Source organism: Thermobia domestica, chromosome 3 (genome assembly GCF_964235325.1).
Source record: "Thermobia domestica chromosome 3, izTheDome1.hap1.1, whole genome shotgun sequence".
NCBI classification, from domain to species: domain Eukaryota; kingdom Metazoa; phylum Arthropoda; class Insecta; order Zygentoma; family Lepismatidae; genus Thermobia; species Thermobia domestica.
In genome coordinates, this window is record NC_137456.1 from 161,035,147 (window position 1) to 161,050,983 (window position 15,837).

The 15,837-nt window shown below is 37.6% G+C and overlaps 1 protein-coding gene across 12 annotated transcripts in view; it reads left to right on the forward strand.

The window, feature by feature from the left end:
* RhoGAP71E (Rho GTPase activating protein at 71E) overlaps window positions 1–15,837 on the forward strand; it is a 398,447-nt gene that overhangs the window by 216,495 nt on the left and 166,115 nt on the right. Inside the window, exon 1 of one of the 12 annotated variants that reach the window (XM_081751971.1) lies at window positions 3,925–4,115. The exons of the other annotated variants lie outside the window; for them this stretch is intronic. Within the exon in view, the coding sequence (XP_081608097.1) occupies window positions 4,069–4,115 (47 nt within the window). The 5' untranslated portion in view covers window positions 3,925–4,068. Of the gene's footprint in view, window positions 1–3,924; window positions 4,116–15,837 lie in introns of those variants that run through there. 12 annotated transcript variants of the gene reach the window in all.

Consider the following 15,837-nt stretch of genomic DNA (forward strand, 5'->3'; position numbering starts at 1 on the left):
GCCTCAGGGCTAGAGCGCTCGCTTTTGCTTGCGTGGTCGCAGTTTCCAATCCTACTGGGAGCCCACGGCCTCAGATTCAGAACCCGAGTAGTTATTTTCCTATTTTTCCCACGTGGGACGGTGTCCCAGCAGTAGTAGCACCTGTTCACATTTGTCCATTAGCTACATGTCGATATCAACACGCAAATTGTCCGTATTTCAATATCGATCATGTGATCCCACTAGAGACATTCATTTAGTTTACCCAGTTTCTTAGTGAGTCCCCTTGCAAAATTTCAACTTGGCCTCAGTTGTTGCATCCTTATTGGTATGCAACCGTGCACATCATATTGCGTCGGTTTGAGGAAATATTATTGATGAATTGACTTTCATGTTCTTGACGCTAATCCTTACATTTCCGACGCTTTGAACTCACGTTTACTGAGTATGAGTGCATTTCTGGGTATTTTTCGTTACGTGCTTCCACACATGTGAATCACCCTGCTCCATCTGTTGTGCTCTACCGACACTCCAGATGTCTTTCTAGAGCATCTGAGTACAAATTCGCTACACTTAATACTCAGAACTTCACTGGCCAACATCCGCACCTGGCGATTATGCAACCACACACAACGGGCATGAAAGTTTCTGCCATTTTGTATTAGTTCTAGATATCGACTTAATACAAACGAATTATTATTACCTGGTAGAAACCCCATCAATTCATATCCATTTAGACCGATTTTCATTTAGCAGATTATCCGGGACTCCCTACGTTCCTTTGGGGAATCCCTTGCGCGTGGATGGTAGGATTGTGAAACATGCAAAATTCAATACAGCAGGTATGACTTCTTCAGTGAATTTTTTACCCACCCTGTTTACGTTGGATAGTTTCTGAACTATTAGCGTCCGAAAGTCATTTTCCCACGCTTTCGGCACCTTGTAGATCCAAAACTATGACCGACAGCCGAAAGTTCAAGATAACTTTTTTTCTTGTCTCAGTGGCAGGATTCACCTCCCAAGAGTTGTAACACTTATTTTGCAACACCTGATATATATATTAAGATCGATCAAAAACATTGGAAGTATGTGTCGAGTGCTGCAAGTTTGAAGGTATCTGGACATACTGGATCCCCGATCTAACTAATTTTCTATAATATCTTTGTAATGAACATTTTATATTATCGACATGCGTAATCACATTGACAGTAGAGTTGATTCTCAGCTTATTGATGTTTACTTATTGAGTAACTTTTTGCCCAAATCAATTCTCTACGTTTTGCTACAACTTTACCGCTGTTGGCCAACTTCCTTAAATTTGTACGTGATCATTCAGTAGCCTATAATCAACGTGATATTATAAGAAATACTTCCTTAAATATCTTGTCAAAACCGATCCGATAGTTTTTGAGTTATAAAGTCAGCATTAATTTTATTATAAAGATTACTCTAGTTTGATAGTTTGAAATTAGTCACAAGGGTACCAACCTTACTTCCCCCCATGACGAATCCTTGTAAATTCATCTGATACGATCCCCTGAAAATCATCTCTCGCCTTTAAACTTAAATAATGGTTCTGGCTTTTCTAATACCTCCACATCCCGTCAACTGAGTGTAAACTTTAATATTGGTGCTAAGAACGTTATGGAACATAGCTCACTTCCCGGATTAAATTTAATTATCCACTTGGTTTCTTTAGTACAGTTGAACTTATCTCTTATCTAAACTTCTAATGTAGAAAAACTTATATCACAATTGTCATTTTTTTTTCCAAATTACAAATCGGGTCTTATGAAGTGACTTTTTTCCATCCGTCTCTCAACAGGTATCAGAGCAAAAACGTTAAGGGAAATCGAGATGCAGCTTGCTTTTTTTTTTTTTTTTTTTTTTTTTTTTTTTTTTTTTTTTTTTTTATAATTAATTCAGCTTCTCAGGAATAGGTTCCGTCACCTCCGTTATCCCTCTATTGAAACCTGAAGTGGCTCATTAGTCATTTTCGGTTTCAACGTTTATGGCCATAGAACGGTAATGGATAGCGAGAAGTAGGTTTTGGCTTACGATTCAGCGTCTCAAGGCAATGTACCATGACTCCCGCACACCCAACCAAAATCGGAAGAGATTCAAATTTAATATTCCGTCTCCTTTAGCCTAACCGGCATAAAAGTGGGACGTAAAACTTAAAAGATTTCATTTCATTTTTCAAATTTAATATTAGTTCGTTTCAATACTGATTTCTACAAAAGAAGAACGGTGAGAAAGAGATCGAGATGCAGTTTTCTGCAATCGATTCATTGTCCCAAGAATAGGTTCCATTTTGTTCATTAACTCTATATTTAAAATGGAAGTGGTTCAAATTAACCATTTCCGGTTTTAATACTAATTTCTATAGAACTAAAAACTGTAAGAGAAATCTAGTTGCGGTTTTGCAGTTGATGTGGCTTCCCAAGGATAGATTCAATCCTTTTCCTCCATTAGCTCTCTATTCAAACCAGAAGTGGGTGAAGTTATTCATTTCCGACTTCAGCTTTTATCACCATAGAACAAAAACAGTAAGGCATATCGATTAATGACCTGATATGGATTCAGCGTCCAAGGAACATGTTCTGTTTTTGATCTTAATAATCTGTTGCTGCCAGCAGTTATAGATGTACTGCTTCAGATTTGAGTATTGAATTTCCATAGTTTCGAAGTCTGCCGTAGATTCACACTGAGAAACGAAATTCAGTAGTTACAGCTACAGTACGCTGGTATTACTAACACCCTGCGCTAGGAGTAATGTTGGCTAGTGATAAAATTTAATTCTTTTTGTATTTCGTAATATCCATGGACAATGTTAATAGCTTTCCATTTAGGTTCTGTTAATTCGCAGTGTCAGGACATTTTAAATCGTCTTAGGAGACATTTAAATTGTCAGTGTTGACTTACATTATATACAATGACGGTAGATTTATTTATTGGTTAGTGAATGTTTCATATACTGAAAATCTGTAGAAGTTATTTGAAAACAACTGAAACTGTTTCAATTTTTACCTATAAAACACAAAAGAAGAAAGTAATTATGTTACCGTATCTTTCTTGGGATGTTTGTAACAGTTCGCGCCATTACTAATGTACATCAGCGCAAGAAACTTCTTATCTCCGCCGTAGGTTGGTGGGCAACATGAAAATTTTTAAACTTTTCTCTCCCTTGGGAGAGCTGTTTTCTAGTTTGATAAGGCCTTTTCTTCGTAACTCCATCTAGATATTCTATCCTTGGTCTTCCTCTTCTTGGTTTTTCTTTTGCCTTTCCCCTCTGCACAGTGATCCAATCGAGTGTCAAATAAGATGGCCAAGTATGCTGTTTTTTCGTTTTCCTATTAATTTAATGATCTGTCATCTTTCATTAGCTTCTTTTAGTACGTCTTCATTCCTTTTCCTTTCGGTCCATGATATGCGCAGCATTCAGCAAGAATAGAGAAAGAATAAGAATAAAGGTAAAAAAAAAAAAAAATCATGGAATCTTTTTCGTTTCTCATTAGATTCAGCTAATTTTGTTTCGATTACCACTAAACTGTCAATGACTGCGTCAACACCTTCCCTTGAGGGTAGACCCACCTCTTTTGCTGTGAACAATATCTCTACTATATGGTGATTTATTCATTAATTTTTACATTTAAAACTTTGCCCTGAATCTGAGAATTTCATATTTGCAACTGGTTTTGCTTAACCATCCGCCGCCCCTCAAGAAGTCAGTCCTGAGTCCGTTCCTGTGCTGGACAACAGCGCATGATAGTAAACAGAAAAAATTACAATCTATAAGTCTGTATTCACAGAGCACATTTGCGTGTAGGCGGACGCGTGTGAACACTGACCTAATCGATTTTGTTTGTATCTAGTACTTTTCGTTGCGAGAGGCTTGCAATCCTGATGAAGTGTTGTGGCAAATGATCGTGGCGGGCTTCCGACATTCAGTGAGTCCCGTGCGGAGCGTGTAGGTCGTACCACGCTGTCAGTTTTACTAAGCGTGTCGTTAGAACACTCAGGAATGAAAGTAATATCAGCTGTGAGAATAAAAGTGACGTCGCATAACAAAGCGAGATATTTCAGATCATGATAGATTGCAATTGTCGTGCAGATGCTAGATGGAAGATCGGGCGGTAAGTGTATGTTCAGAAATACTACTAGAGCTACCTTTTGCGTTATATGCAATGCATATGGGGAATCCCTCTTAATTCTAGAAGGTCTATTTTTTTTTCCTATGTTAATATCGAAATACGAAAAGAATTGTAGAAAGAGTTTATTTGTTTGTTTGTTTAATAAAATTGTTTTATAGGACATTTTTATTGTATTGCCCAAGAAGCTTTCTTTAAAGGCTGTAGAACGCGGATAACAAGCTTCATGCATACACGTATAACGTGTATAGCGTATTTATGTGCCTAATTGATTATGGCATATTTGTTATGAAATTATAATGTTAATTAAATTTTGGGACGTTTATGAACAGTGAATAGTACGATTTTCTTTTAAAACCAACAGTGGAATATATTTGTTGTATAATATAGCTATCTTACAAAAACACACGTAAAGAGAGAGATATACAGTACAATCAAGATAAAAAGTTTCTTGGAATTGTACATTGAAAATCCCGAAGGAACTTTTGTCTGATTGCGCATGTTTTATTGATGCTATGTAGAGAACGTGAATAAAGTAGGAAACAAGTAGTTTCGACATCATAATGCAGTGAAATATGTTGTTTACTATTGATTCTACGGAAAAATCACTATTTACCATGAAGCAAAACATCAGTTATTATTACTACGTTTGCATTTTAAGGGTCTTCACTTGAGCGAAATTAAATTACCGCTAATTTTAGAGTTTTTCTGTAATATCGTCAAAACAAAAAATATTCGAAAAGCAGAAACATAGTGAACTCGACAATATTATTTTGCATTTGATACCTTTACCAGAATTCACTTATCTGCGTTTGTTGTGCCGCTATTTACAGAATCCGCAAAAAACGCTAAATCTATCAACAGTTGCAAATCGAAAGCAGATAGATGAGTTGTGATAAGGGTATCACATGCAAAATCTTATTGTCTAGTTCAATACGTTTGTTTTTCGAATATTTTTATTTGTTTTGAAGATATTACAGAAAAACTCTAAAATTAGCGGTAGTTTAATTTCGCTGTAGTGACGACCCTTAAGAGTATCTATGCCTAGGTTATTTTTTTCTTTTGTTTGAATTGGGTAATAACAATCGGAAGTTCTATATTCATATAATTCGAAATATAAATTGTCAGTAATTTCAGTTTGCTTAGTTTTGCATTGTGAAGAAGTATGCAATATTTCGTAGATGATCTCAGTATGAAACAGTCGTCTATATGTCAAACATAAGACGCGAATTTCAGGTCTGATACAAGGTGATGTGTTTGGCCTTTTGTTAATACAAAGACTGGTGTGGTGGAAGTTTGCTTATCGACCTTTTATTGTGTGTTGGAGTCACTTCCGGTGAGTGATGTTTGCATGCTGTCACGCTGACGGTAGTTGTGACCCGCGGGGGAGGAAAACAACAAATACACATGCTGTTCTTCTGACCAGAGCGTCACTCGTACGCAGTGTTGTGTAACATGAGTTACAAAAGTTTCCAAGTATAATATTTACGTACATTTTAAGAGCAATATAGCTAGAATGTTAATGGTTTTAATCTGAAATGGAACATGTCACGAATATGGCGTGATAAACCAATGTAATATTATTTAAATGATGATAGTATACCATATCAAGTTCGTCGTACTGATGTTACTGCTCGTAAACAAGGTATTCAAAAACGTGTAACACTTATCCATGAGTGACTTTCTGGTTATTGTAGTATGGTTAGCGTACGCGCCTGCGGCACGGGAGATCCACGTTTAGTTCCCAGAGTGATCTCATTTAATTCGCATTCCACATTAAGCTGTAAGTCCGTCCATGTCCCATAGCCTCGTGCTGAAAGGGATGCTTCAGTCCAATCCAACCAGTTAACATTCATGAGTGTAACTAATCTATCTACTCTTAAACATGTATATATTGATATTTTATGAGGTCAGGAGCTGTATATGTACAGGTACCTGTTACCAATTTCACATTTTCTTACATGGAACGAAGCAGTTCTACCCTTACATACCTGGGTACTATTAATAACCATAAGAAGGAAAACTTTAATCTGGCGGGAGGCATGGTGTCTTAGTTGTAGAGTGCTTACCTCTGGTGCGTAGGTTCCCTGGTTCGATTCCAGCAAGTTTGTGGAGGACAACATCGTGCTCGTGGTTTTACCCGGGATACTCTCGTTTCCTCCTCCCTCTATCTCATTCCACCAATTCATCCATCATCATCCACTTGCTTTAATAATCGTCTCCCTTAGTCTAATAAGCATAATTGTGGGACGTTGAACTTTTGTTTTAAAATCTGGTAATGTATATGTTTTTAGTTCTTCAAACTCTGTTCATTTTTAACAGTATTGTATTTTTCCTATGAATGTCAGATGCAACATTACTGAGAGAAATCTTCGCCAAGATTCAGTTTCTAAAACAGCATTTGGGACACATTCGATTTCAAAGTATGCGCATTATATTTGATCATCCACATTGTATAGTTACAGTACTTGTCTTGATGGTTTTACCATATTCTATTGGTTGTGATATTTTTAAGTTACTTCATTATATAAAAATTAAAATATAGGCTACTGTATTTTTAGCATAAATTTGAACTTCATCAAATATTTTATAGTATGTCCTTTAACCAAAGTAACAATATATAAACTTCGGTCGAATGAATACTATGTTCCAAATTCATTTCAAATTGTTGAACCGTTTACCTGTGATCCGAAGTAGATAAGTTAGCATATGTGCCTTCGGCGTAGGAGAAGCGGGTTCGATTCCCTCTGAGAGATGTGGTTTGGTTCCCACGTTAGCTGTAGTTCGTCTCAAAAGGCTTCGTTGCTGAAAGGGACACGAAACCTAAATCCACTACCAAACAACAGGCAACGTTACTTTCAATATGAAGAAAGAAAGTATAGAAAGTGTCCCAACTTCTTCCTCCTTAAAACCGGAATTCTCAGAAAAAATACACCTAGGTAGGCCTATATAACTGTTCGAGGTAGATGATAATGGCTAACTTCAGGCGTGGCCGAGGCCCTTTCGCTGCGCATGGTTGAACCCCTTCTCTTTTCGGAAATGGGGATAACTTCTAATATCAGTGTATTTTAAGATATTTGCCAGTATTTTTTTTTTCTTATTTACTCACCCAGTATATAGTATGTTTTCATGCTGTGTGTTACGAATGACAACCACTGACGATACCAGCTTTAATTTCTTGGGGGGAGAGGGTAAGCAAAGAAGTAGAGAAGCTTTCGAGTGGATTTATATATATATATTTGGTCTAGGAATTAATTCGTGCGGGTGGACAAGAGATGGCGCAACGAACGGAGCGTCCCACAGTTCCGTGTATCCACACATGTGTTGCAAACCCCTGTCATCGCGTATCGTTCGTAGTATAGGGCAGTGGATTAAAGCGTCAACAACACCAGTTTGTAGTTAAGTGAACATGGCGCAATTTGTGCCTGATAAAGTGTTTTGCGGGGTGTCCTGCTGCATTACTTTAACATGCAGAAAAGTGCGACTGAAAGTCATCGTATTTTAGTGGAAGTGTATGGTGACCATGCTCTAGCTGAGCGAACGTGTCAGAAGTGGTTTGCACGGTTTAGAAGTGGTGATTTCGGCTTGGCAGACCAAGAGCGAGCTGGACAGCCAAAAAAATTTCAAGACGAAGAATTGACAGCATTGCTCGAGCAGGATTCGTGTCAAACGCAGGAACAACTTGCAGCAGCATTAGGCGTTGATCAAACAACAGTCTCCAAACGCTTGAAAGCCATGGGAATGATTCAAAAGATGTCACATTGGGTTCCACATGAATTGAAAGACAGAGACGTTGAAAGACGAAAAACCATTTGCGAATTGCTGCTTCAACGACAGAACAGAAAGGGGTTTCTGCATCGAATTATTACGGGTGATGAGAAGTGGATCCATTACGAGAACCCTAAACGAAAAAAGGCCTGGGTGAAACCAGGTGAACCAGGTCCATCACAACCAAAACGAGATATTCACTGTGCAAAGGTTATGCTGTGCATATGGTGGGATATGAAAGGTGTGGTGTACTATGAGCTGCTGCAACCGGGTGAAACTATGAATGGAGAACGTTATCGACGACAATTAATGCGTTTGAAGCAAGCTCTGGCCAGAACACGACCAGAATGGGAGAACAGACATGATAAACTTATTGTTCAACATGATAACGCTCGCCCACATGTCGCAAAACCGGTCAAAACCTATTTAGAAAATGTCGGATGGGAAGTTTTACCCCACCCGCCGTATTCACCAGACGTTGCTCCTTCGGACTACTACTTGTTCGATTGCATGAACAACGATTTGATTGGACAGCGGTTTACTTCTTCAGAAGATATCGAAACATGGGTCTCTGACTGGATCGCTTCCAAGGATGAGGACTTCTTTCGCCACGGAATCCGTACATTGCCTGACAGATGGGCAAAAGTGGTGGCTAGCGATGGACAATATTTTTCTTAAGGTATTTATGTATTTTGTGTTTGTACTACAGCTTCAATGTGTGCGTACCAACCGCACGAATTAATTCGTAGACCAAATATATAGGTATATTACAATCCAACGTGTCTGGGAAAGATGTAAGCACCAGGAAGTCGCCCCCTGGTCCTACTCCATCGTCCTCACTGATAAAAACTCCTGATCTACTCGAATCTTGACTTACGAAGAGTTGCATCAGAAAGCTCTAGGAAGTTCGGAAACAAAGTACTGTAAATTTCGTTCTATGCTTAATCTCTGTGTTCTTTATATTAATCATACCGAGTATCTCAAACGATGGGCCTCTTTTCCACTTCCACAATGAATATTTCTGGGGCAATGGCGTACGCAAGGGAGATTTCGGGGTTTTAATCCCCCTTCCTTGAACAAGATAATATGCCAACATGAACAGTGACCATATTAAGATACAAATACCTGGAATTTATGAACTTTAGGAGTTTCAACCTCTTCCTCTATTACCGATGAATTTCTGCTTCTTTGTCTATTTTACCCACATCTAGATCACCTATCTTACTTGCGGAAACAAATTTTACAATCAACAAAACGCTAGAACTCGAGACCACGAGGTATAAAACAATGCACGAAGTGCGTTACATGATTATTCAGTCAGCAGACAGATGCTGCTGTGAATGATGTCATTTGATGCAATAGTAATAGTAGTCAGCTCAGTTGTCACTAAGCACTCTGTCCGGTTTGGGTGGTGCCTACGGAGTGTTAAAAACGTTCATTATCAACAAGGCTAATTAGTCCGTGTGGCAAATCCTATTTCTTCCTTCACCCATAGCAGACAGTGCTTAAGGAGTGCTGAAACCTTAAGCAATATTTGAACATTGTGTCAGTCCATGCGAACCGGAGTTTAAAAGTTATAAATTTGAAGAAAATACGTTTCAGATAAGAAAATAGTTTTTGTTGCATTTTTAGACTTAGTACTGTGATCACAGATTGGCTTTTAATTGATGTTTACCCTACTTCATCTAGTGTACTTACAAGTGAAGCGTTTTCTTTCCTTGATTGTTGGTAAGGTTAGGTTTATAAGTAGTTGCCATCTTCTGTTAAGCCTAAACCAGGACACACTTACCGAATATGTGTAGATCACCGATTCGTTATACCCAAATTGAAAAATTTTAAGAATAATGGCCAGGAACATACATACATTAATGAAACTTCAATAAAACCGTAAACCATAAACACAGAATTTTAAGCTTGTATCATCAGCTTGGTGGTTACTTGAACAAAAGTTATGAATCATTGAATTGGTAAAAGTAAATAATGTCGTTGTCGGTGAGTTCACTGCTGCCAGCACGAAAAATCTTAGCGATAAAATCATATCGATAGTCGTAGGCCACATCGTGGCTCGAAATTTACAAATGTCACTAAGAATTTCTGTCGCATATCATCCAACTATTTTGGATAATTTGGCGTCTCGTCAGATAATGCCACCCTTTTAGGCTTATTTCGGAACGCTGAAAATAAATAAATAAAAAAAAAAGGCTGGATGGCCCTCCAATTAGGGACAGATGGCAACTTTACTTAATAGGTAGTGATTAAGTCAAAAGTGAAACGTAAGTTTTCGGCGCACGGATAAGTTTAAGGTTTATGTTGAAGTCTGTAGCACCATTTCAAGTTTTGGAGGAGGGCAAAGGAAAATGGGATTTAGATTTGTTATTTTAATAATTAACTATGTGAGGAAATCGATTATTGTTACATATTAATATTCTATATTTTGTGTAATTGTCAGTTTGCTACACTTATTCTTTACGAGTTCAATTACTCTTTTATTTTTTATTTATTGTGTGTGAAGGGAGAACCTTATAGCATTGTACGTATGCTTTTACCAAGTATATACAAGTTGACAGTGTTTAACATACAATTATTATCGCAGAAATAAGTATATTAAGAGCTAAGCTACAATTTGTGTACAGACACAGACAACTGCTGCAATAATGAAATGAGTAAAATAAATATTCGTCAACAAACTAGCGTATAGATCAGAGTTTCCCAACCGGTGTGCCGCGGCACACTGGTGTGCCGCGAATGGGCCGCTGGTGTGCCGCGAGGAAATCGAAACAAAATTATTAATTCTATAGCAATAAATTGCAAGACATAGGCAAAAATTGTATATTTGTTATTTCACATTACTATGAACCTCTACTATGAATCTATAATTTTAAGTTTCATGCTGTGTTATTTTTCTGTACATTTTTAATGTGGACAAACGTATTTGTTATTATTGTCATGACCATTATTGCTTCTTTATTGTTGCAGACTATTTCGTAACTTAATTTTAAAGAAATCATTCAATCCTCTCGGCAAAGGAAACGTGCATACAAATTACCTACTGTGTTTTAAAAGTACAAGAGATTTTGTTCGTTCGTTCTTGAGTGATCTTCCTTCTTATGAGGGAACCTATCCAAGTGTAACTCTGACTTCGAGTCGAGACTATGGCCGTTGGATACCTTGTCCCAAAAGAACATAACACGAAAAGGGATATACCCTCGATTGCAACCGTTGCGAAGATATAAGCGTGAAAAGTTAGAAATTGAGCTCCATACTATACATTACAAAGTCAGATTCCGGGTCAGATTTTTCGGAAACGGTCGGGTAAGGAAACTCAGCGAATAAATATCAAATTAGTGTGGGGAGCCCAGAACCTTTTGAATGAAAAATTTGGGTCCCCGGGGCCCTCGCAGGGTACCAGGCGGGGTCCAGCTCAAAATTTGCAAATGGAACCGGGGGTCAAGTATCATATTATATGAAAGCTATTGTTAAATAAAAGAAGATAGAACAATTCTCAACTCTAACCCTGTGCCAAGGGGCAACTGGTCAAAATGTCAATACAACCTACATCAGGAAATCTATGACCACACTTCTAAATCTGTTAAGTTGCGACAATAACAAAACAGAAAAACATGTTTAAAAGTGCATGGTATTGACGTAAAGCAAATTGCTGCAGTCTCTCTCTCAAAAGCATTCTCCGATATATTTTATTTCTGCACCATTATTCCAGGTTTCTTCAATCCCACTCCTCTCCAAGTTGCCTCACAGTTCAAGATCACTCCTATTCGTCTTTACCATCATGTTTCTCGTTCAGCAAATCCTCCGACAGAAATTTCACGGTGTAATCTGTGAATCTGGGGTCTCGATGCGCGAAGGATATACCGTTGTCTTTTGACCTTCTCACCCTCCACGACGGTTGCGATTGACAATGTAACCTTTCTCTGCTAGGACACGAAATCCAATGGTCATGGTTATTCTATGGTTTATTGGTCATTCGAAGTCACACTTATACTTGGATAAGGTCCGTTGTGCGATTCTGTGAGAGACTGCAGCAATTTGCTTTACTTCAATACCTTGCACTTTTAAACATGTTTTTCTGTTTTGTTATTATCGCAACTTAACGGATTTAGAAGCGTGGCCATAGTTTTTCTGATGTTGGTTGTATTGACATTTTGACCAGTTACCCGTTGGCACAGGAGAGTTGAGATTTGTTGTATCTTCTTTTATTTAACAATAGCTTTCATACAGTATGCTACTGACCCCAGGTTCCATTTGCAAATTTTGAGTTGGACCCCGCCTGGGAACCTGCGGGTGCCCTGCGGACACAAGTTTTTCATCCAGAAGGTGCTGGGTTCCTCACACTAACTTGATATGTATTCGCTGAGTTTCCTTACCCGACCGTTTCCGAAAAATCTGACCCGGAATCTGACTTTGTAATGTATAGTATGGAGCTTAATATCTCCGCAACGGTTGCGATCGAGGATGTATCCCTTTTCGTGTTATGTTCTTTTGGGACAAGGTATCCAACGGCCATAGTCTCGACTCAAAGTCAGAGTTACAATTGGATAGGTTCCCTCGTTAGTGAAAAATCGGATACAGCTTTCGAAACAGAAATTGTATTTAAAAAAAAAAAAAAAAATCTGAATCCTATATTTCATTGCAATTGTTTTGAAGTTTTAAATTGAAATGAAAAATAAGCATAATGATTTCCACGGGGGGGGGGGGGAGTGATCGAGCTTTCTTCTCTGTGAGAAAATCGGTAATCACAGAAAAATACCACGGTACTTTATATTTACAAATAATAATTATATCTTTGAGTGTGCCGCGGGAATTCAAGCTACCCCCGTAGTGTGCCGCAAGTTGAAAAAGGTTGGGAAACGCTGGTATAGATGTTAGTCCATCCAGAGAACACAAGAAAAGACAAACCATAATCAGTGTGTGCGTATTTCATTAATGATTTATAAACCAAGTATAATCACTGCTTCTGTCACTCTGACAGGATTTATTTTTATAAATCCTTATTGAAATAAATTTCCCTCTATCTAGATTCGGCCAAACGGAAAGACATCTTTGGTTTCACTAATGGAGTTCCATGCCCACGACATTGCGTAGGCTAACAAAATTATGCATGTGCCGTTTTTTATATACCCCGTAGTTTTTGTTTTCACGTGCTATCTCTCGGCAAGTTTCAACACAATCTAGTCTGCCTCCTTAACACAACGTTGTGATCAAATTCGTGTAAAAGGACAGGTTTTGGAGAGGGAAGGAGGCGTTTTATACAGTGAAAAGAGCAATTTGAAGTACATTTGTACACACTGAACGTCTGCACCGCAATGGTTATTTCAGTTTTGAAAATAGCCACAGAGAGCAAGATCAGATGAGTAGGATGAATGAAGAGGTATATGATGTTCTTGTCCTGTAACGAGGTAACATTGGATCTCTGGTTCAACCCCAAGCCATGTGAATGTGAGATGGAGAACATCGTGTCTATGGGTTTTCTCAAGGTAGGTATTGTCAGCTGCCACTCTTGTATTTTCATTTTGCCAATAACTCTTTCATAATCCATTTCAATTAGTCATCTGTCTTTACCCTACAGAAGGCAACTGTAGGGCATGAAACAATGCATTTCATTTCATTTAAGTTAAATGATGATGAGTGGTGCATTGGATTCGGATGGGAAATAATGATGGATGCGTTGAATGTTATTGAGTCTGGGAAAAGGACCTTTGGGAATCAACACTGTCAAGATATTAATTAACTTGAGCTGCAGGAATATAACTATGATAATCCTGATTGTATTTGTTTGGTGCTAATAAGATCCTTCTTATGGCCATGATCCTTCGAATTCTTCAGACTGTCGACCGTAACAGTTCTTTAAAACGATCCTACACTGAAATGACTTACGCAATATAAATGTACAAAACATCATTAGTGGTCAGCCTGATGACCTTTTCTCGTGAAAAGTACAGCACAACCCTAAAAATGGAACAACGGTTCCTTTTTTAAAGTTAATACAATGCTACGTAATCATGAGCAAAATTTAGTGTACATAGGTAACATTTTGTTCAATTTTTTTTTTTTTTAACGTAGCGATTACTTAGAATGTACTGAATACCATATTCCAATTGGAAAAAAAATATACTGAAAGAACATGTAGAATTGTAGGTATAGGTCTCATATGACTTAGGTACTGAAATGAAGCACCCGATTCCAAGCAGCTAACGTGAGTTACAAATTTTTGCTGGTTGTAGTGCAAGTGACATATGATGTTACTGATGGTACAAAATCAATGTCCTTTGATATGAATGCTTTCAAAAAACAGTCATTTGGAGAATGTATATTTCGCCTAACTATTCCCAATGTAGGGTGCTGTCAGAATTCCATTATCATAATTTCCCATCTATAAAGGTTGGATGGCTTTCAAAATATGGGAAATTATGTGCACTGGTTTGAATTAATGAAATCAGTTATTAAAATACTGCTAGAAAATGCATTTGTAGATTACATTGAAGAACGAGCGGAATTGTTTTGAAATTTTACGAAACTAAATGCCCCGAAGAATGACACAATAAATAAATAAATATTTTATAAATAAAAAGTCTGTATATAAACCATTGTTTCTGCGCGAGCAAACACGCTTGCTCTTCACAGCATATGACTGTGTATACCATGTTTGGGCCCAGCTGAATAAAATTTATTTTTCCAAGTGGCTCTAAGGCTATCCAAATGCCGCGCGATGCGGCACGTGTTGTTAAATAAAATAACGTGTAGCACCTCTCCCTCCGTCAGCACTTCTAAGAAATCGTTAATCTTTCCATTGAATAAGACATTCAAAATGCCTTCCTGGTATTTTGGCTTCCATTTAAAGTTGTTTATGAGAGTTACTGGTTATTTATTTCGTATATATAAATATTACTATAATACTTCAAAAATCTGTTAACTAAAATATTTTATTCCACATAGAGTATTACATTTGAACTCATTGCTGTGTATTGAATTTTAATCATCATCATCTTTTTTGTAATTGGAAAACACGAATGTTTCGATATTTTCATGCTCTAAATGCTTGCTGAGTACTTAAAAATAATTAAGTTGTGTTTGAGACTTCATTCCTTGGCTTTATTGGGCACCTGAGTAGAGTAGCAATGGAGTTCAAGACAATGTCAATGGTCAGCTGATATTACCGTGAGGAAATCATTAATTTGTTAATAAAGGAAGGTTAACCTGTTAATTTGATATTCATTCTTTTGGTTTTAAGAATAGATTCCATTTAAGGAAGAAGAATGTGTCCTTTATTGATATACTTAAACTACTGTGAATAACATGCCATAGTTGTATATAAATTCTCACCATTCATTCGACAAGTACTGGTTACGTACAAGAGATTATATCTTCGTTTCATCACAATTTACGTGCACCGATTCTGTGCATGACAAAAAATGTTGGATTAGCTAAAATAAAATTTTATGTAACGAAAACACCACATCTACTGACAACACAAAGCACATTTCAAAATACCACGGCACTCATAAACCAAAATTAAACATTATTTCAAACGATTGAGCAGTTAGGAATGAATTTTATAAAATAGTACCTGCCTCGAGTTAGCTTTTTATCATATCACTTCGGTTCAAGAGCATTTCCTAAGGAGGTTGCGAAGGTTCGAAATTTCTGCTAAAAATATAGTAGTATCTCACGAGCTCCTTAAGAGTCTTCATCCCGGCGAAATTAAAATACCGCTAATTTTACAGTAATTATTTGGTCTAGGAATTAATTCGTGCGGTTGGTACGCACACATTGAAGCTGTAGTACAAACACAAAATACATAAATACCTTAAGAAAAATATTGTCCATCGCTAGCCACCACTTTCGCCCATCTGTCAGGCAATGTACGGATTCCGTGGCGAAAGAAGTCCTCATCCTTGGAAGCGATCCAGTCAGAGACCCATGT